The 23,013-nt window shown below is 40.9% G+C and overlaps 1 protein-coding gene across 5 annotated transcripts in view; it reads left to right on the top strand.

Annotated features, from left to right (window-relative positions):
- Window positions 1-22,370, top strand: part of ppp1r12a (protein phosphatase 1, regulatory subunit 12A) — a 35,790-nt gene extending 13,420 nt beyond the window's left edge. The window contains exons 3-27 of one of the 5 annotated variants that reach the window (XM_077545033.1): window positions 188-306; window positions 2,916-3,075; window positions 4,312-4,456; window positions 4,527-4,601; window positions 4,672-4,763; window positions 4,837-5,003; window positions 5,669-5,790; window positions 6,532-6,639; window positions 7,484-7,714; window positions 7,784-7,875; window positions 8,095-8,208; window positions 9,238-9,390; window positions 9,618-9,815; window positions 10,744-10,896; window positions 11,681-11,771; window positions 11,850-12,014; window positions 12,094-12,265; window positions 14,244-14,365; window positions 14,459-14,524; window positions 15,543-15,559; window positions 15,635-15,761; window positions 15,837-15,941; window positions 16,030-16,077; window positions 17,700-17,750; window positions 20,904-22,370. In XM_077545033.1, coding sequence (XP_077401159.1) covers window positions 188-306; window positions 2,916-3,075; window positions 4,312-4,456; window positions 4,527-4,601; window positions 4,672-4,763; window positions 4,837-5,003; window positions 5,669-5,790; window positions 6,532-6,639; window positions 7,484-7,714; window positions 7,784-7,875; window positions 8,095-8,208; window positions 9,238-9,390; window positions 9,618-9,815; window positions 10,744-10,896; window positions 11,681-11,771; window positions 11,850-12,014; window positions 12,094-12,265; window positions 14,244-14,365; window positions 14,459-14,524; window positions 15,543-15,559; window positions 15,635-15,761; window positions 15,837-15,941; window positions 16,030-16,077; window positions 17,700-17,750; window positions 20,904-20,990 — 2,980 coding nt within the window. In that variant the 3' untranslated portion in view covers window positions 20,991-22,370. The other 4 variants (XM_077545035.1, XM_077545031.1, XM_077545034.1 and 1 more) reach the window with 4 other exon arrangements.
- Window positions 22,371-23,013: the final 643 nt, after the last annotated feature.

Genomic DNA, 23,013 nt, shown 5'->3' with positions numbered 1-23,013 from the left:
TTTCACACAATATGAGCTCTTGTGTACGCTCATTAACCTGCCCTTGTGTTTACTATTTAAACGCAATCATGTATTCTGAATAAGCGTAAACGGCCTCGGGGTTGTCGCAAGTGCAAAAAAACACCGCGGCCTCGTTCCCTCGGCGCCTGGCATCGTTGAAAACATGCGTTCGTGTCTGGACCGGCAGGTACCTCATCAGCCAGGGGGCCAGCGTGGGCGTGGTCAACAGCGAGGGCGAGACGCCGCTGGACATCGCCGAGGAGGAGGCCATGGAAGAGCTCCTGCAGAACGAGATCAACCGGCAAGGTACGGACACAACAAACATGCCACGTTAATGCTATTATTTTATAAATGGCTATTTTTAGGAGCGTGTTTAAAGGTGAGGTTTTATCCACTTAATCGGCCTGTTTCTAAAAGTGGTGAGCGTATCGGGATTAGGGGCCCCGTGCAGTATGTCATGCATGTATGAGTATGCCTGGCTCACTTCTCATTGACTGTCAGTCACCTGCTTCTTTTTTTTTCCACCCGCTTGCATAATAGCAACTTCTCTGAAAAGAAAAAGTCACATCTTTTCTATTCTTGGCCTCTGATGATGACGGTGCCCCCTCCTCCGCTGTGTAAAGGCATGCGTGGAGGACTTTGGTGTGGAAGTACAAACCCGTCCAACAACACGGGAAAGAGGAATTGTTTGTCATCCATTTTGACTTCATATAGGTGTAGTGGGAATTCAAAATGAAGGAAAATGGCAACCAATAATGTGTATGCACTGTACAGTAGTACCTACCTTGACTTAAGAGTGCCCCAACCTAAGAGTTCTTTGAGTTGACAGACTAGCTAGCGGTTAGCCAATTAACAGCCAGGTGCTAACTTGAGTTCACAACAGCCAACTCTGCTTTGACGCCAGACTCCACCCTTTAAAGGCACAGCCACTTAAAGTTTCAGATATTATCGTGAGGATGGTGACAAATAAATTTGTAAGTCAAACTACAATAGAAGCCATTTTAAGATGTATTATCTTTCTGTCTAGCGTGTATTTATGATGTCAGCTGTAATCTGCTCAAACGGGTAACCTGAGCGAGTGCACATTTTCTTTTTGGGCCCGCCAGCGGCTGCCATCTCTGGTTTGGAGATGCCTGACGACTTTTTGAAGCGTGTCTCCGTGGCAGGGAAACCTCCCGTTTGTGTGAGAAGGAACGCGATGATGACGATGGCTTTATGCAACCAGCCGTTTTGTAACATTTGTGTATGTTTGGAACGCCATTTTGTTAAAGGAGCCATGCGACACAGGTGTTTCCTTCATGCGTTTGACAAAACATTTTTCTGTAGCACAAAACCAAAATTATTCTCTGCAAACATACCAAGTACTTTGGTCTTAAAAAGGTGGGGCCTGGTCTGGTGAGTGACATGGGTGTCAGCGAATGAGAGGGGTGCTACAAGGGTATTACATTTTAACTCATATATATATATATATATTGTCAATCAAGAAATACACATGATTTAAAAAAACAAAACATTTTGGATCACTGCATTTGTTTTTATTATTCCCGGTGCTCAAGGTAGATCAAAACAAAAACAAAAAAAACACACAACTAAATGTCAGCAGCTTTGAACTGCTGCCAATTCTTCTGCTGGCTGTCTGTCTTCTTTGTGCAGTCCTACTTAGAGGCCATTAGTCTCCCTGCTTTTTATAGACGCTGTGTAGGCAACTTCCCAAGAGATCACGGGGACAACCCGCCAGGCCAGCGCTCCATTCCCGACCGATATCTAGTCCAGACCCGTCTATATTGTTGCTCACTTTGGAGTCTCCGCGTCATTGTTCTTTATTGAAGTGGAAAGCAATGTTTAAGAGATAAGCATGGATCGTGACAACTTTTCACTTGCTGTGTTTCTCGAGTTAGATGCTATCAGTGGATTGTTTTGACTTGCCAAGATGTCTCCACCAACCAGGCAACAGTTTAGAAAATACTCTTATTCAGAATCAATATCTATTTGAAATTTGTGTCCCTTTGACGGTTTGGTTATGTTATTCTTACCAGTACTGTAGTTCAGCGTAGGTATACACCATTTTTTTCAATTAACACTTACCATGAATATGGGCAAATTATTTGAGGCAAGAACAAAGAAACAATTCTAAAGCAGTATTACAAGGTACCTGCAAAAATATAAAAAGCGGGCCGAGGGAAGGACAGAAGGAAGAAAATGCAGAAAATCAGGTTTAAGCAACGGAAGGACAGATGCAGTCAAAAGCGGGTCAGAAGGAGAAGAGAAGGAAAGAAAGGGGGGACGGCGGTTAGACCGTGAAAATGAAAGCAAATCAGAAGTTTGAAGCAAAGTAAGGATGCAAAAAATAAAAAACAACTGAAGGAAGAATGGAAGCCAGGAAGGAAGAATGAAAAATCTGCAAATGTAGAAATATATATATTTTTTTGTGCCCATCCTGTATTTAAAACACTGACTCTTTTGTGAAGTTCTGAACCCTGAGGAAGCTCATGTGGCAGCTAAGGAGGGATCCAAAACACCCCCCCCTCCCCCCCCCCAGTGTTTCTTGAAAAGCGCCTTTTTGACAATGGAACAAACTGCCTCCCATACGTTGTGGCTCCCGGCCTGTCCTCTGCTCGCTGTTTTTGTGTAGTAACACTCAGCTGACAAGCCGCTAGTGTTTTCTGCTGATTTAGTTTCGAGAGTGGACCAGGTGTCTTGAGAGACAATGCAGGCCTGTTTGGTGTATCGCGCCGACACATTGACCTACTTAACTGGACGCTAACTCACTGTCACGTTGACGCAAGGTTGGCTTGAAAAGCCGTGCTGCAAAAGCCGTGCTGCAAAAGCGCAAGAAGCGGACGAACATTAAACACAACCGACGGGGAATTCGAGTTTACAGACCCCCCCCCTTTGTTGTTTTTTTGCTGTCGCAGGCGTGGACATCGAAGCGGCCCGCAAGGAGGAGGAGCGCATTATGCTGCGCGACGCCCGCCAGTGGGTCAACAGCGGCCAGATCCAGGACATCCGGCACGCCAAGTCGGGAGGAACGGCGCTCCACGTCGCCGCAGCCAAAGGCTACGTGGAGGTTTTAAAGTAAGCGCTCGGCCCCGAGTTTCGACGTCGGCCGGCTCGCTGAGGGCTTTTGATGCGAGCGCAATGCTCGAGGACCACAGCTGTGTGTCCATCTGGTCCGGGAAGCCAGCCAGGATGCCATCTCAGATGTTCACTTAATGAGACAAGGGTACAAATTTGATCAAATTGGCCTAGTCTTACATTTGGCTCCTTTAACAGTAATTCCCAACCACTTTGCTGGGAGAGCTCATCAGGTGTGCCAAGGGAATTGCCGATTTCACTTTAATGGTCCCGCAGTGATTTATAGTGACAGGTAGAACAATTAATAAGGTAAATAGTAGGGGTGTCAGACAATTAAATTTTTTAATCCTATGTAATCGCATGACTTCAATAGTGATTAATTGCAAATTTTATATCTGAAAAAAAAATTCATACTTTTTTTAACATAAATGTTGAACTAATAGAAATGTGGCTGCATTTTTTTTTAGTCATTGATACAGTAATTTCATAATTCATAGAGTACTGTAATTTGTGTTTAGTTCATTTTTTGCCACTAGATGGCATAATTGCAACAGCTCAGTGCATTTTTCGTTTCATATTAAGAGCTATCTAATCTTAGATGAAGTAACTTGTGAAATCCTGCACATTTTTAAAATTGTAAAATACAACTTGACCCCAGTCTCCACAAATATATGCATTATGATTCAATTTATTACTGCAAAAGTTTGACGTGGACGTGTCTGCTGTGTTGCGACTGGAATTCCCCCAGTAAGGGGCAGTCATTAACTCTTTGACTGCCAGACGTTTTCAGAAAAGGGATGCCGTGGGTGCCAGCCGATTTAAGCATTTTGACTGATCTTTCAAGGTCCACAGAAAATGATGTGTTTGGACTATGGAAACACACATACTACCAAATGATAGATGAAGATTGGACTCTCATCTTTCATCAGAAAAAAAAGTTTGTTTCTGCCTTATTCTGTTTTTCAGTTATCAACAATAGAAAATGGTTAGTTTCACCTCTGTTTTGGAAAAAACGTCTTTTAACGTCTTTGGCACCCCTCCATAGGATTTTACTAAACGTTATTTAACGTTTTTGGCAGTCAAAGAGTTAATTGCGCGTTTAAAAAAAATAAAAATAGACGGTGTTAAAGGAATTTTATATTAACTCGAAATTAACACACAAATTTACAATAACTAAAAAATAGTAATGATTGTTCTGTTTGTTTTCTGTTTATTTTTTTTCTTTCTGTTCCGCAGGCTTTTAATCCAGGCAGGTTATGATGTAAATATTAAGGACTACGACGGCTGGACTCCTCTACACGCGGCGGCACACTGGGGCAAAGAGGAGGCCTGCAGGATACTAGTGGAGAACCTTTGCGAAATGGATGTCATCAACAAAATGGTTTGTGCCCCCAACATTCACCCCGCAATATGTATTTACATTTTTTTTTTAATTTATGACTTTGAATCAGGGCCAGACACCTTTCGATGTCTCGGACGAAGATGTTCTGGGATACCTGGAAGAGCTGCAAAAGAAGCAAAATCTGGTAGGAGTTTCCCCCAAGTGCTGTTAATCACCTGTTAAATGTTCAGTCTCATTTTCAGTCTTCATTGCAGCTGATGAGCGAGAAGAAAGATGTCAAGAAGTCTCCTCTGATTGAAACCACCACTACAGGCGACAACAACCAATCACTGAAACCACTAAAGAGGTAACGGAAGTGAGGTGAGGTCACGTATTTGTCACGTTGCGGCTCTAACGGTGCCAAGCCGCCTGCGCCGCAGCAAAGAAACGCTACTGCTGGAGCCGGAGAAGAGCGCCCCGCGGATCGAGACCCTGGAGGCCGAGAAGGTGGATGAGGATGAGGAGGAAGAGGAGGGCAAGAAAGACGAGTCCAGCTGCTCCAGCGAAGAGGAGGAGGAGGAAGATTCCGAGTCGGAGAACGAAGCGGGTAACTTCTCCCTCTATCTTTAAACTTCTTGGTATCATTTTTTTGGAACTCCTTGAAGTTACAAAAAATTTGGGCCCGGTTTAAAAAATCAAATAATCTACCGCATCAATTTTTTTCCCTATCTTACTCTTTTCTTGAAATTCACATAAATTTAAAAGTATTTTCTTACATTTATGAAAGACCAGACTTATTGCACTTAAGACAATTCAGAATTTTTCATTTATATTTCAATGATTGAATTATGCAAATATTATCATCTCATCGTTGCTGTTTGTGTAACACTTAAGTGATTATAACACGCGTTACTTTCATTAATAAACTAAATCATTTCACTAGTTACTGCCTCTGCACATTTCAATTTTGAATTTAATATTTGTGGAATTTTTATCATGTCCATATTTAAGAAGAATTGATGTTCCATAAATAATCAATATCGGATTGAAGTGAATCAAATCGAATTGGGAAAAATCTAAATCAAGTGAAATGAATCCTTGTAAATCGAAATTGAACCGATTAGTCAATGGATATATACTGTATACATATGTGAAGGGTTTTCTATAAGCAATTGGTGGGATCAATTAAACTGAAATTTTATTTGAAGGTTCTCTGAGCATTGCTTTACTCTGTTATAAATTGCCTAACTCCGATTTTCTTCTTCTTTCTAGAAAAGAGCAAACCTTCGGCATCGGTGGGCAACAGCACGACGCCCGGTCCGACTAGCATCACTGTATCATCCCCCACCAGTCACACCAACCAGCTTACCAGCCCCTCGTCGCCGACTAAGAAGGTAACACGCACCAAATGGGCCACCTAAAAAAACTAAAGTATGCACATTTCATAGCTACATTTCTGCATGATGCTAACATCTGCAGGCTAACAAGTGATAGGTCACATTTGTCCTCATTTGCAGCTGCTGCCCTCTGTTGGTAAAATGGACACATATATATGATTAGTAATTTCTCAGTAAAAACAGGGTTGCATGGGGTGTACTCCATTTTACAACATGATCTTGAACAAGCGATAAATGTGTGTGTGTGTGTGTGTGTATTTTGTAAGGAGTATTTGAAACAATTTGAAACTCAAGGTTGTCTAACAAATGTGTTGGTGTACCTGAAGTGGTCTGGCAATTGCACGCCTCCTCCTTCGTTATTGCTATTGAAAATCCAAGGGCTGCTCTTATTCTATTTGAGATGATTCACTTTGCTGGGTTCGTTTTCTTTTCTGCTTCTTTTTCATGCAAATGTGTGTGTGTGTGTTTTTTAATCCTCCTTTGAAACCTAGTAACCCACACATGAATCTTCTATGGAAGAAAATGTCCCAATGACACAATGTTTACAGAGTTTGGCACTTGGCAGTGACGATTGTGTGGTGTTAGTAGACCTCAAACAAAAAGTCTGTCCTTACTGCAAAGTGTTTCTTTTGCTGCTGCTTCAACCTCCTCCCTTCTCTCTCTCTCTCTCTCTCTCCCTCGCTCTCGCTCTTTCTTTCTGTGTGCGTCTGCTGGCTCTGTGTCTTTGGTTGGCTTTAGTTTGATTGTGTTGCCCCCCTCATGCCCGTGGCGGAGCCGGGCTGTCCCGCATTGTGGCGTCGAGGCTTGCGCAAAACTGGCATTTCTCTAGTGCCCAAAAAAGCCACGGTGAGGCCAGTTTGGTGGTGTGCACCGGACTTTTCTGTTCTCTCATGCACCTGTACTAAACAAGCCCTTGCCTCCCCTTGTTACCATCCTGGGTTGCACAGACACTCACTCATCAGACACACATGGTTTGCTTTTGTTTTTGTTTTTTTTTTAAATCGGTGAATGCATAATTGTGTTGTCACTTTGTGTTGATGTGGTTTATGTTTTGCTTGTTGGTGATATTTATGAGCACAATCAGCGTTGCTTTGATCGAATGACCATGAAGCAGAGGGGGGAGATTCAAGTCACCAATTTTAGGATATCATTTCGTAAATACACACACCGAGTGATACTTGAGACAAATGATTTGCACAAATGTGATTTAATCCCACCTCTGCCATGAGGTAAGAAGTACAGTTAGTCTGATTTAGATGTGATCCTTTTAACAGGCATGTCCCAAAATCCTTAACCTGGATTACTTAACTCTTTGACTGCCAAAAACGTTAAATAACGTTTAGTAAAATCCTATGGAGGAGTGCCAAAGACGTTAAAAGACGTTTGTTTCAAAACAGAGGTGAAACTAACCATTTTCTATTGTGGATTACTGAAAAACGGAATAAGGTAGAAACAAACTTTTTTTTTTCTGATGAAAGATGAGAGTCCAATCTTTTTTTGGTAGTATGTGTGTTTCCATAGTCCAAACACATACTTTTCTATGGACCTTGAAAGATCAGTCAAAATGCTTAAAATCGGCTGGCACCCACGGCATCCCTTTTCTGAAAACGTCTGGCAGTCAAAGAGTTAATTTACTTACTAAAAATAAATAAATTAATTAATTAATTACAACATTGCATTTTCGTCCTAGGTCGCCACCCAACCCAGTACCAAGATCTCGTCCAAAGTGGAGGAGGAGCGCAAGGACGAGTCGCCGGCGTCATGGCGCCTGGGCCTGCGCAAGACGGGCAGCTACGGCGCTCTGGCGGAGATCACGGCCACCAAAGAGGCGCAGCGGGAGAAGGACACCACCACGGGGGTGATGCGCTCGGCCTCCAGCCCCCGCCTCTCCACCTCGCTGGACAACAAAGACAAAGAGAAGGTCCGCGCGCTGAGGAAGCCCCCCAAAAGATTGAGCACGACGTGTAACTAACGATGACATTTTCCACAGGAGAAGGACAAGGGAAGTCGGCTTGCGTATGTGGCGCCGACCATTCCCAGGAGGCTGGCCAGTGCGTCGGACATTGACGAGAAGGAAAACAGGTGAAAAAATGCTTCAAAGCTCAGCAAACATTGTTTGTTTTTTATATAATGGACAAATGGGTCAGGTTATTCATACATGAGGTGAAAAAAAAGGAAAGAGGGTAAATGAGTGAGAAAACAGGAGGAGAGGGTTTGACAAGAGAACAAGAGGCACAACAACAGCCGTAGCAACGTATGTGTCGTGAGACAATAAGCAAAGCATGCCGTGTGTCTCTACAGGGACTCCACCACGCTGATCCGTAGCGGCTCATACACCCGGCGGCGCTGGGACGACGACATGAAGAACAGCGAAGGAACCACCTCCACCAACAGAACCTCTAGCTACCAGCGAAGGTTAGCCGCCACCACCGCCATCATCCCAAGAGCAAACGCAGGGGCTGCTCCTCCTCCATGCATAATTTGCCGAGGTCCCCGTGTTGTCATGCTTTCATGGAAAACGCTTTCACAAAGTCAGATGCATGACGTACGTTGCCTTCACGTCACATCAGGGCTTTTCATGGCTCAAGTTGAGCTACCACTGGCTCAGACACTGAAGTCAAGTATGTTAGCGTTCAACTTTAAGGTTGAATAGTGCTGTCACTAGCAACTTAAAAAAAATAAAAAATACATTCTCCTATCGATTATTCCATCGATTAATTGCCCAGCCCCCAACCCAATCCTTTTTTTGTTTTTTTGGTCCAATAAGGGTAAACGTGAGTAGATTTTAGTGGATTTACGTACTCATTGTTCCTTTTACCACAAATACCAACAAAATTAGTCTATGCTAAATGCAAAATATTGGTTCTGGCAACTTCCAGGTGCAGCAGATATGTTTTTTTTTTAAATAGCTTAGACGCATGCATTTTTGTGGTTGACCCAACCGACTTTTTCGATTTTATTTATTTATTTATTTTCCCTAGCTTTACCTAGCCCTAATCATAAACCATATATTATACTAAGATACAAAGTAAAAATACTAGATACTAAATTGAATACACAAAGTTCACATGTACATTTGGTTGAACAAGTTATATTCTACTATAGTATCTTTAATTGCTAGTGTGCGATAATTTTGGGATTAACTAGTAGAGAATATGCCGACGACTGACTCCTTAATAAATATATGGGGGATTTTTAGTGGACTTGTTAGAAAACTATACAGTAAATAATTCCAAACACAGCCACAATTTTCACAATCTCAGAAATTTTGTGGCCGGAGGCAACCCCAAAATGAAGTGGTCTCTTCTGAACACCTGTGTGACATGAAAGCAGCAAGTGTGTGTCACAAATATGTGTGTTTTTATATATATATGTGTGTGTGTGTGTGTGCGTCTCCACTGCTAACATGCTTCTTCCACCCGCCCGCCTGCCAACCCCCGCCAGCACGTCCCACACGCTAGCGCTAGGGCGGAGCGGCAGCACGCGGGACGTGCCGGCCAAGTCTTCGTCCACTTCCAGCTTGGACCCTAACACCTGTAACACTAAACCCTGGCAGCCGCCCACATCCCACTACCAGTCATACAGCATTTACCGCAGGTACACCCAAATGCCCGCCACTGGCGTCCCACACCAAAGCGTCAGACCAATTCCTGTTGATATGCTATCAGACGTCTCACAGCAGCTTTTTTTGTTTTTCAAACTTGAAAAGAAGTAGCTTCTACCAATACTTGTGCAGAGAGGCGGCACGATCTGTCCATGTCACATCCACCAATAAGAAGCAGGTTTTGCTTTGCCCGTAACTTTGTGAATTTTCCGCCCCGTAGCGGCTCTTTTGGCAGACGGTCTGACGACTTGAGCTCCTCGACGACGACCACCGCCCCCACCTCGGCCTCCTCCTCTACAACAACAACAACAACCACCTCCTCCTCAGCATCGGTTACCTCGCCCATGGGCCACCGAGGCCTCCTCTCCAGCTTGGGCTCCGCCTCCACCCGCACTGGCTCCACCAGTCTCACCAGCAGGTAGGGTGGATGTCAGCGTAGGTTTTATTGTCCGTTTTATTTTATAAATTGTTTACTTCCTACAAATATATTTTTTTGTTCATCTAGCTAGTGTTAATTTCATCAACGAAAACTAAACAAAAATTATTTCTTCAACACACATTTGACTTTGACTAGACTAAAACGCTCATTAATAAACAATAACTGGGACTAAATCAGTATGCATTTTCGTCGACTAATAACGACGAGACAAAAATGTACTTCACTTAATAAAAATTGGACTAAAATAATTTTAGTTCATGAACAAAAACGAGACGAAAATTATATGATTTTGTAAAATCTTGTCTGCTAATCTGCAACATGTACAAACATGGGACAGGCACGAGTTTGCTTTATGGTGAAGGGTTGAAAAAAAAAAATTATAGTTAGAATGTAACGTTAATCTAACGGCTATAACGTTCCAACAATTATGTTAAACCGACCGCTAACTAATGCTGGCTAATTTACTAGCTCATGGCATGAAGCCATAGTAGCCACTTGTTGATTCACTGTAATTGCGTGTGAAGTTGTTTCTCATCAAAAAGATGAGAGAAAATTTAATGTGAAATAGTTTTAGATGTAAAATGTTCAACATAATCTGTTAAAGAAAAAAAATAAACAGAGGTAAAATGATTGTCCTGACTAAAACTATGCTAAAATGTTGACAGTGTTTGTTGACTTTTTCTTGGACTAAAATGCTAGATTTATAGTATAGACTAAAAATGGACTAAATAAAAACGGGATGAGGTTGACTAACTGATAAAAACTAACAAACGTGAAACTGGACTAAAACTGAGACTAAATGTAAAAATGGCGGCTAAAATTAACGCTACATCTAGCTAAGATGATATGTGCTTCTGGTTCGATAACGGTTGTGACACGCCTGGTGTAATTGGTGCCCTCCCAACAGGTACTGGTCAGAGGAAAATGCGGAAAGGGAAAAGGACAAGGAGCGGGAGTCGGCCGCGGTCATCCCCACCATAAACACTGGCTCTACCACTACCACCATTGGCACGTCCGGCACCAACATCACCACCATGGGCACGGGCCCTGAACGACGCAGGTGAAGAAAATGTGCTCAGAAACAAGACGGGTAATACGAGTGATCCCTCGCTTTTCGCGGGGGTTGGGGAATAATTGACGCCCCACCTAAAAATGTTGAGAATTGCCTTTATTTTGACCCACTAATGTTACTGCAGTCCTCTCTGCGTAGACTCACACAACTAATTTCAACTCATTCACTGCCAGTCCAGTTAGAATAGATTTTTGACGTGTATACCCGTCAATGAGTTAAAATGTAATACCCTTGTAGCACCCTCTCATTCGCTGACACCCATGTCACTCACCAGACCAGGCCCCACCCACCTTTTTAAGACCATAGTACTTGGTATGTTTGCAGGGAATCATTTTGGTTTTGTGCTACAGAAAAATGTTTTGTCAAACGCGCGAAGGAAACACCTGTGTCGCATGGCTCCTTAAAAAAAAAAATATATATATATATATATATATATATATATATAAATATAATAAAAAAAATATATATATATATATATATATATATATATAAATATAATTAAAAAAATATATATATATATATATAAATATAATAAAAAAAAAATATATATATATATAAATATAATAATAATAAAAAAAAATATATATATATATATATAATAATAATAATAATTAAAAAAAAAATATATATATATATATATATATATGTATATAAATATAATAAAAAAAAAAATATATATATATATATAAAATATAATAATAAAATATATATATATATATATATAAATATAAATAAATGCCCCCCCCCCCCCCCCCCCCCCCACAATTTGTAGGTCGTACCTGACACCTGTACGTGATGAGGAGTCCGAATCACAGAGGAAAGCTCGCTCCCGACAGGCTCGCCAGTCAAGGAGGTCAACCCAGGTGTGTTGATTGGAAGCTCCCCATCCTCAAATAATAAACAGGGAAAAAAAGCAGAAAATATATATTTTTCCCTCACAGGGCGTCACTCTGACCGACCTGCAAGAGGCCGAGAAGACCATCGGCAGGAGTCGCACCCCAAAGAGCCGCGAGGAGGAGAAGCAGGACAAGGAGAAGCAGGAGGAAAAGAAGGATTATGAATCCAAGGAGGACGACTACCGACCAAAGTACCGCAGCTTTGAAGACGTACGTTGCACACGCATCTCCCATTTACCCGTCGGCCACTTTCCAGCATTTGACCGGGCCTTCCTCTCGTTATAACCAGCGCTACCGCACCTCCTCCGCCACGTCGTCCTCCATTTCCACGCTCAGCACTGCCTCGGTCCCGTCTTACTCCAGCGCCGCACTGACCTCCAGTTCCAGCTGCCTCAACAGGCCCAACAGCCTGACGGGCATCACCTCCTCCTACGGTCGCTCCTCCAGGGACACCGAGAAAGGTCCGCCGTGTTCCTCTCGCAACACAAATAACGACTCCATTGGGTGTTGGCGTAGCGCGGTATAATCCTCTTAGGTTCATTCCGGAACTGTGATGGATCAGCGGCATGTTTTTGTCACCGCTGACAGGAAATTGGGTAAAGTTGTGATGCCTCTCGGGAGGATAATAGAAGGTTGCTGTAGTGCATTCATCTGAAGGAAAACACTCGCCGCTTTGTCTTCCCCTGACAAAGGCCGCTTCTTCCCTCTCCAAGTCCTGATGATGACTTTTTTTCCAACGTGGGCTCCGTTTACCAGTTACGTCAAGGCTAATAACATGGCTACAGTGGTTTCCCCACTACATCACAGTTTATCATTTTTCTTATTTTGCAGCGGATATCGCTCGTTTGTTTATTTATTAATTTATTATACAGGGTGTCCATAAAGTCTCTTTACCATTTCAAAAATGTATTAAAAATGCAATTGATTAGATATTTTATTCCGATTTGTTCTATTGTATTCAGCGTTTATTAACGTTTTTTTTTTTTTTTTTACCTCTTTTAATACACTTCTACATGGGCGCCATTAGTTGCACGAAGCACATAAAGACGGTACTCGATTTCTTGCCATGTTTGCTGTAGCATAGCCTCATCAATTATGGCAATGGCATCAGTAGGAGCAAAGGATGCTTAAGGTCAGTAATGATAAACACTGAATACAATAGAACAAATCGGAATAAAAATATCTAATCAATTGCATTTTTAAAAAATTAATTTAAATGGTAACGGGATTTTATGGACACCCTGTATATTGAATTTTTAAGTAAGTAAAATACTAAGTGTGCTTGGTTTAGGGGCGGCATGGCTCAGTGGTAGAGTGGTTGTCCCCCATCCATGATGTTGGTGACCATCTTGAAGTGTCCTTGAGCAAGACACTGAACCCCGATTTGCCCCCAGGGGACATGGCAGCAGCCGGCCACGGGTGTGCGAATGAGTGAACGTGACGAATAATAAAGCGCTTTGGGCACCATATGGTGTGGTGCGCTATATAAAAAGCTGTTTTTATATATATATATATATATATATATATATATATATATATATATATATATATATATATATAAAGACACGCTTAGGACCGCCCCCTCATTTGAATAACATTTCATCATGGAGGTATGGACCAAAACCGCCAAAATTAAAAAATAAATGAATGACTAAATAAATAAATGACTTGAAGCGAAAATAAAAACGTGTATGTATATATATATATATATATATATATATATATATATATATATATATATATATATATATATATATATATAAATATAAATATATAAATGTGTATTTACCAAGCTGTTTTCCACTCCCAGTTGCAGTTTACTGTAAAACTGACACAAAACTAGAGATGTAAAAGTTTCATACTTAAATAGAATTATTTATATTTAACAAGAAATGTCATTTAATATAAGTCTGCTAGCCTAATGCCAACAATGTAACATATCAACCAGCTCAGTAGTGACCGAGTGGTTAGAGTGTCCGCCCTGAGACTGGCAGGTCGTGGGTTCAATTCCCGACACGCAGCATAAGGGTTGGAATTGGGAGGTTAGATCACCACATGATTCCCGAGCGCGGCGCTGCTGCTGCTCACCGCTCCCTCGGGATGGGTCAAATGCGGAGAACAAATTTCACCCCACTTAGATGGGTGTGACAATCAGTGGATCTTATCTTATAGACAGGCTAACTGAAAATTAGCATAGATGGGTTTTTTTTTTAACAGTAAGACATAAATTTAAAGTGTGTTTTAATAAGTTTGAATGTGTTTAAAATGCATGAAAGGTAAAACAATATATTGGACTTTTTTTAATTTATTTTTATACAGTGTATATTTAATCTCTCTCGTGGGTGGTTTTAGGCTGTATCCCCGATCCCATGAGCAAGGGTTCACAGTAAGTGACAGACGTGCTTAAAGGAAAACGTGCATGTTTCTTTTTGGCTTCAGAAACGGACAAAAAGGAAGAGGAGAAAGAAGGTGACGACAAGTCTCAGCCTCGCTCCATCCGGGATCGCAGGCGGCCCCGCGAGAAGCGACGATCCACCGGCGTCTCTTTTTGGACCCAAGATGTAAGACGCAATCAGTCTTCCCGCTTTTTATGTTCGTAATAAAGCAAGTTCTTTAAGGGCCCTCACGTGCGTTGTCGTCATCATCATTCACAGGGTGATGACAACGACCCCGACCAGCAGTCCGACTCTGAGGAAGGCAGCATCAAGGGAGAAGTGCAGGTAACTGACACAAAATGGCTCTGTGACATTTTCAAAATTCAGCCAGACCTTTTTTTCCCCCCCTGTTCTTTTTGGATGGCGAGACTTCGGCTTTGATATTCACTCTCACCCTCACCCTCAGGCTTTGATCTGAGATTGACACACGCACGCACGTTTCCTATGATTGTCAAAGGCAAGTGTCCTTTTTTTCAGAGCAAGTGGACACAAATTGAAAGGACGTAAGCCTCGTTGCCTACAGATATTTGATCCAAAAACAGTGTCTTTTTAAAAGTGTTACATTTTTTTGCAAAATGAAAGCCTTAGTGATTCTGAAAAAATAGATGCTTCAATCTTTTGAATTTGTAGTTATTGTGCCAAGGATGGGCAAAATATGCCCACCGAGCAAATAATTACATTAGTTAAGTGTCCTGTGATATTTGTTGTATTAAGATGTTTTTTTTTCACTGATTGATTAAAATGTATTCATTTTTATTTTGTATTTTTTTTGCATTAAATCTTGTATTCATTTAATATAAATAATGAAATATTTGCAAAATAAGCAGTTTGATCTATACATTGTATTAAATTATGATTTTTATTTATTCAGTTTTTTAAATTTATCTTCATAATTTTTTATTTTACGTAAATAGGAATATAAAATTTTGATGGTAAAAAATCTTATTTTACATAAATAGGAATTATAAAATTTTATTTTATTTTTTTTAATTAATTAATACAAAGAAATGTTTATATATATATATATATATATATATGAGAATCTTTATTTTACTTTATGACTTGGAAAATCAAATGTGGCCCTTGTTTGCCCTCCTTTGAATTATACTATGAAAGTTGTACACCAACAGTATTAATATATTGAGCTAATATAAGCAGCTGGCTAATTAATGGCCTAAAAAGAAGTTTTAAAATGTGCTACCTTGAATCTTCAGACACCCTGAAAAGATCAAATCCACGAGCCTTTAAAAGGGACATAATGATATTTTCATTTTCTAACCACCACTTTCTTGTTTCCTTGCAGGTGGACAGGTTGTCCAGGTGAGTTTTTAGGGCCTCTTGTTTGCTTAATACGAGCGAATCCGTCCACTTGTTAACGGTGCGCTCACATTGCAGAAACGACAGCGGCACCACGGCGTCCTCCCTGGACCGCAACGACCCGCTGCTCAGCCGCAGCTACGGCGAGAGTCGGAGGACGTACTCCAGCCGGCTGGACAGAGATGACGCCATCGACTACAAGAAGGTAAAGGAAGCGCCGTCCGCTTTCAGTACGGCGGATGGCGTTGTTGGGTTTGAACGGCGCGCGCTTTCCTCTCAGCTCTACGAGCAGATCTTGGCCGAGAACGAGAAGCTGAAGGCGCAGTTACGCGACACGGACCTGGAGCTGGCCGACTTGAAGCTGCAACTGGAGAAGGCCACGCAGGTGCTTTCTCCTTCTCTTCCTCTTTGTCACCGCAAACCTTTGCCATTCCTGACTCGTCCCGCCCGTTTTTTTTTTTTTGTGTTTGCAGAGGCAGGAACGCTACACCGACCGGTCACAGCTTGAGATGGAGAAAAGGGTACGTTGACAAGCCATCGCTACTAAAACATACTTAAAAGCTTAAAAGTCACTCCTCAAACTATTATTCACCATATCATTTGCAATGTCTAATATATAGAATACTTTCGGGGTATTTATATAGGTAAAGCTATGTACATTTTGTCTGGTACTGTTGATATTTTTAAATTAGACCTGTGAGGGAAATTAAATAAAAAGCAATATTATATTTAATATGTATGTAATTTTTTTTCTTTTTTTGTCTATTTAACTCTTTGACTGCCAAAAACGTTAAATAACGTTTAGTAAAATCCTATGGAGGAGTGCCAAAGACGTTAAAAGACGTTTGTTTCAAAACAGAGGTGAAACTAACCATTTTCTATTGTTGATTACTCAAAAACGGAATAAGGTAGAAATAAACTTTTTTTTCTGATGAAAGATGAGAGTCCAATCTTTCATTTGGTAGTATGTGTGTTTCCATAGTCCAAACACATAATTTTCTGTGGACCTTGAAAGATCAGTCAAAAGATCAGTCAAAATGCTTAAATCGGCTGGCACCCACGGCATCCCTTTTCTGAAAACGTCTGGCAGTCAAAGAGTTAATGTCATTATATATGCACACGCATTAAATTATCATTTTTAGATAACAGATGTTACTCAAATGTATTTTTTTCTTCTTCAGTCGTTATAATGGCCATGTTTATTTATTTACTTTAAATAATTGAATTTAATACCTCTTTTTGATTGGTTGTCACCTGAGCAACTGTGATGTCATTTTCAGTCAACAGCAAGTGACAAAATGGCCGCCCCCTGAGATGGCTAAAAACGGGTTGATTTCGCTGCTTAACTAATATTCCACAAACGCACTGTTAATCAGAATGCCGTTTTTTTTACACACGCATCATATTATTGTAAAGGCATTTTTGATTCATTTTGAAAGTATCATTCATTTTACGCTTTTTAATGTTCAATTTGTTCCATAAAATAAAAATAGTCATTGTAAAAAGAAAAGATGAGAGAAATAATGTAATTGATGTGACATAAATGAAAAAAAAGTTTGCTATAGCAAAAGAGGAAGGTTATCTAGGCCTACCCCTCAGTAATAGTTTTATTGAAAACCGTTTTAAATGAAATATATAATATAATAATCATCCAAATATTTGACACTTTATTATCTTTTGAATATATCTGAAGGTAACGAGCAGGCCTCAGTATCATCTGGGCGCTGGTATGAATTCAAGCTGACTTGACCTTTTTTTTGCTGCTGTCCCTCGTAGCCGTGCACCTCCTCCACCTTTTTTCCTCCTCTTCTTTTTCTTGTCGAAGCCTCCGAGGCCGCGTGTGGTCACCACTTGCCCAGACGTCTCATATACATATCTAGATATCAATATGCTGTGTGTGTTGATTATATAGTGCATGTGTTTTTGGCGCTGCTGAGGTTACAACACCGCCACAGACTGGAAAGATGACCTCGCTCGACCACGTGTTGATCACAGAGTGTGTTGATGGCTGACGCTTGTAGACTCCTCACGTGTGCGTTCGTGTGTCGCGCGCGTGCATCGTCTGGCTCCGCACGCTTTGCCGCCATCGCCACTCAAAGAAAAAAAAAAAAAAGTGACTAGTCTTTGTCGTCCCCCTCAACAGGAAAGGCGAGCTCTCGAAAGGAAAATTTCTGAGATGGAGGAGGAACTCAAGGTATACACGCGTGCATGTACACATTCATATACATGCCAGATTGATGCTAACGATGAGCGTTAGCTTTGATTTAATCGGACCCACGTACAATTTCTTTTAATCCCTAAAATTGGTTTGCTTATTTTATTTTTTTTAAATAATCTTCTATATGATAAGTTTTATTACAATTATACATGTAATTAAATCATCTGTAACAACATATATTTTTCATGCTCTTTTTTTTTTTTTTCTCAAATAATCGGTTAATTGATTTTTGGGTTGTAAATAATAAAATAAGATGACCATTTGTTTATTTTTTTTTATCTCCGCCAATCAACGTAAATAATAAAATAAGGTGACTGAATTTAAATGACCATTTATTTATTTATTTATATTCCCACCAATCAACATGCTGCACTTTGTCTAGCTCTGCCCATGGAAAGGGTTCCAAAAAAAGTGGTGTGGATCACTTCTTTTGGGAATGGTGGGAATGGTACTTGAGATGATTTATATGGCGAGTTCTGTCACCGGCCACTAGGGGGCGGTGTAGAGCTTTAGTCGATTGTATTTAGAGTTCCTCGTGGGTTGCCTTGTTTATGAGTGGGGGGAAAAGTTGTGATGTCATTATGTGTTGTTGAAGTGAGTCCACACGGGTCCAAAATCTGTCCTCCATTTTCTAACAATCTTCCTTTTCTGTTTGCTTTGTCTCCTCCTGTTGCTTCTTTCGTCTATTAATGTGCTCCTCCCTCCTCTCCTCTTCTCCTCCTCCTCTACCTCCTCTTCTTGTTGTCCGCCACATTTGTTGTTGTTGTTGTTCCGCTGCTGTGTGTGTGGCTCCCCCTGCAGAACCTCCCCCAGGTAAAGCAGGTTCAGGCTCTGCGTCAGGTTAAGGAGCGGCTGCAGGCCGAGAACCGGGCACTGGCCCGCGTGGTGGCGAAGCTCTCGCAGGCCGCCTGCAGCCAGCTGCCCGCCGTCGACCTCTAAAAGCCGGCCACACTTCCTCCTTTTCACCCCAACGATCCCCTTATCCCTTCCCCCACCCACCCACCATCCATTCATGCTCCGCCCCCGCCCACAGGTGCCTGACTGGTTTTCACATCCCTGCAGTTGTTGGTGTTTTCCCTGAGGAGGGGGTCTTTTGGTTGCAACTAGGGCTGGGCGATTCATTGATTAGTCTTGCTAATTGTTTTCTCTGTAGTTTTAAGCGCATACCCCAGGGGTGTCCAAACTATGGCCTGGGGGGGGTCACTTACGGGCTGCCATCCATTTTTTTCAGCGGCCCGCTACATTTAGTCGATAAAACAGGTGCCACAAATAAATTAAATTGGTGTGTGTACTATTTATGCAAAGATACAAAAAATATTTACAAATAAACTAAAAATGTGGATGTTTAACGTTGTTTTAGGGCTACACTGATAATAGAATAACACATTTAATTAAAATACAATTAATTAAATCAAATACAGAAACGAGGCCAAAGCAATATTGCGGCCCTAAAGTTTTTCACGGATCGTTTTTCCGTATGGTTCATTCAATGACACCCACGTCACTTCCCAGACCGCAGGCCCCACCTTTTAAAGCCATACACACTCAAAGTCACAGGTGCTATAGTAGATCCCCCCCCCCCCCCCCCCCAAAATCTTGTTTTATATCAAGAGACATACAGTAAAATAAATCCCAGAAAAAGGGGTGGGGACAAAAATGTTTTTAGACTTAAGACAATTAGACTTGACTGTATTGATCCCTTTGGGATGACTCCCTCAGTGAAATCAACATTTCCAGCAGCAATAAGAGCAAATAGGCTTACAGACCGGAAGAGCATCACACGAATGAAGAAAAATTAAAATTTTACAAAATTACAAATAAATTTAAAAAATGATAACAAAGGGGTGAAATAATATAAATCAGATTCTTCTGTGGATATGAAAAAAAAATCAGTTTTCTTTGAGGTCCATATCGCCCATCCCTGGTTTGAACACTTTCCTTTATTGGCACAATCCGACCCGATTGGCGCTTTAAACTGGACGTGCACGCAAAGGAAAGTGGGCCTCTCTAGTTTCTAGTCGAGTGTCTTTGCCTTGCATGAAGTGGCAAGACCCCCCCCATGACCCTTGAACCCTCTTTGTACGTGCGGGACAAACTCCCTTCCGCCATTTGATTCCCACTTAGTGAATTTGGGCCATTTTTGTTTGGCCCTTTTTGGATGTTTGTTTGTTCACGTGCAGTTCAGCTGGAATTGACCAAAAAGTGTCACTGCAAACATCAAACTGAGAGAACATGACACTTTATTTACAAAAGTATTGGGACGCATCCTACAGGAAGTTGTCTGTGGTCGTACTTTTGAGAGGTCCAGGAACCTTTGGGGTGTGGCTTTTCTGATTGGCTGGCGACTTTATTAAGGCTCGGAGAAGCCATCAGAAAGTTTATCCCAGATCTCGGAACTTTTTGAGAACTGCTGTGCGTTTTGAATGCAAGCTATTGTGTAAATTGAGTTCAGGTGTCGTTTATCAGGGCAAAAAAAAAAAAAGAAACCAAAACGTGCTAGTGGCTAGTTCTTTCAACAGGTTTAGAAAATTTTGAAGGGACATTTTATGTTTGTGTCAAGAACTACAAGATTCTGGCACAGTAGGACCAAAGCCTAAGTTTAATTCACTCAGAGCTTTGAACATTTTGTGTTTGGACTGCCGTAACCATTGTTGAAATTCTAGGGTACTTTATCAAGGCTAGAACAGGCCACTGCTTGAAGGTAGTACTTAAGACCAGTCCCAGAAATTTTGAAACATACCCGATAGACATAATGGGATCGTACCATTTGAGAAGAATGCCACTGTCCAAAATGTATCAATCGCACCATGTTTGATTCGATAAAGTGATGTGTCCCAATACTTCTGTCCACATAGCGTCATGTGATCCAGTTGCAGCGCAGAGTGATGGCGGCGGACACTTAAGATTTTTTTTTTCTTCCTTTTTGCAGTGTATGACAATTGCTCTGTTGCCCATCTTGAGTTGGGTCCAAGTTGCGGTGTTGGCCGGATCCGGTTGTGTTCATGCATGGCTTTCCGGGTTTTTTTGGGGGTTGTTTTTAATTTCCTGTAAGCGTCAATTTTGCCGCCACCTTGTGGGCCAAACATGTCTAAGCCCTTTTTTTTTGTTGTTGTTGTTGTTCCCATACAGACGCTCCCCGACTTAAAAATGGACAACCAGAGGCTAAAGGACGAGAACGGCGCGCTCATTCGGGTCATTAGCAAGCTTTCAAAGTAGAGAAGACCGCCACCGAGAATCCCCCCCGCACCACCCCCCACCCCCCTCGCCCCTCTGCCAGTGACTAATGGAATTGCACATTTAGATAGAATTGCAAAAGACATCATGAGACTTTTTTTTTTTTTTCATCCTTCCCCTCCGTTTACAAGCCCGACGTCTATTTAACCAGTAAGCCTTAGTTGTACATAAAGAGGACCGCTCTTGAGGAACAATTATTATTATTATTGTTATTATTATTATTATTATTACTACAACAACACCATCTGATTTTATTTGTGCCACGCCGCCTTTTACTTCCTCCTGTGTTGTGTGCTGTGCCCTCTTTCTCCCTTCCCTCTGAGAAGTGCCACTTCCTGTTTTTTTTTTTTGTTTTTTTTTTGTTTTTTTATCCTGACGCGTGCACACTCTCACACACACACACACACACACGCACGCACACTCACCCCCTCACCGTTTTCGTTATACCTCCAAGAGGGAAAAGAAACAGGAAAAAACAATTAAATATCGAGGCGGACCAGGTGGAATTTAAGCTTTCACTGAATGTGCAATATGCATTATTACTATTTTTGTTGTTGTTTTATGCTTTAATGAAATCACTTGATTAGTCAGAAGTGTCACTCTTCCACTTTTCCCCCTTGTTTTTTTTTGTGTGTGTGTGTGTTTTTGGCTTGTAGTGTTAGTTGGTTTATACTCCATATGTGTCACCTTGTTTTAGGAGGTACTGAGTGAAGCTGCGTGTAAATACATACATTTAACGTGTGTGTATTTACATTATGGCTGTATGTATGTTTGAGCGCAGCACACGCTGAGTCTGTTACTATTAAAAGTATACCAATTCCACACAGGACAAGCAGGTGTCTTTTTTTCCTTTTTCTTTTCTTTTTTTTTTTAAAATTAGCTTAAGAGGCAAAAAGTGCTTCAGGTTCAAAAGTGGGACTGTCGACGGTGTTTTTTTTCCCCACCCTTTAAAGAAAGTCTCGGAAAACAAACTACATTTCACTTTTTTGTGTTCTCGAACTTCTGTTTTTTTTAAACTGTAGTATTATAGCCAACGAATCTCAGCCTCCTTTATACAAAAAGTCTGTGCACTGTCGACGCCGCGAGTCCAAAACACGCCGACGAAATATCCCACGCCAACTTTTATGCATTTCAGTGGCCTTTTTATTTTTTATTGTTAAACATATTTTAGTCGAAGAAAAAAGAAGTCGCTGCAAACAGACTGATGAGAATGATGACCATCAACTCTTGTTAAGTTTTATTTTATTCTTCAGTTTTTTTGTTTTTCTTGTAAAAAATAGGTGTGTGGCTTAATACATGCAAGCTGTGCTGTGACTACCAACCACTGAAAAGTTAATTAAAAATAAACTTGTACATTGTAAAGTCCATGTCTTGCTCATTTTTTATGTTACTCTTTTAAATATTTAAGTTTTAATTGATTAAAAATATTAACATAACCAGTATTTTCCCCTTTATCATTTTTGTGTGCGTGTTTTTATTTCATTGAATGTAAAGGATAATTTAGAAATCTTTAGCATACTTTCATTATTTTTGGACAAGGCCCTCAAGTAATTGTCAATGCAATACTCCATTACTCCCTCAAGAGGGAGACATTTAATCATTTGGACAAATCCAACCCCCCAAAATAAATAAAATGGTACATTTGGGAGTTAATTCACGCCATCCTGCGTTTGTGAGCAACTTTTTTTTTCAACTTTCTTCGAATATCTTACATTATTTCACATTCCAGGGCATAATTATTGCACAACTGAGCTTTACAAATGCGCATTATTGCCGAGAATCATGAGTCATTAAAATAAAATGATTAGCTGGGTGCTAACGGGTTTGTTGTGACTCGGCCCGAATGACTCAAACATTCCTGTCATTTTCATCTTATTTCATAATGATCATAATAGTTGACATCACCTTGCAATTATGTGTTCTGTAGCTAAATTTAGCACGTTTATATTGAGTGAAACAAAACAAAAAAAAAAAAAATCCAAGCACTTTATTTCACATGTTTATG

The sequence above is a fragment of the Vanacampus margaritifer genome, chromosome 15, assembly GCF_051991255.1.
Source record: "Vanacampus margaritifer isolate UIUO_Vmar chromosome 15, RoL_Vmar_1.0, whole genome shotgun sequence".
NCBI classification, from domain to species: domain Eukaryota; kingdom Metazoa; phylum Chordata; class Actinopteri; order Syngnathiformes; family Syngnathidae; genus Vanacampus; species Vanacampus margaritifer.
Note: the sequence above shows the minus strand (reverse complement) of the source record. Positions and strands in the feature narration are given on the sequence as shown.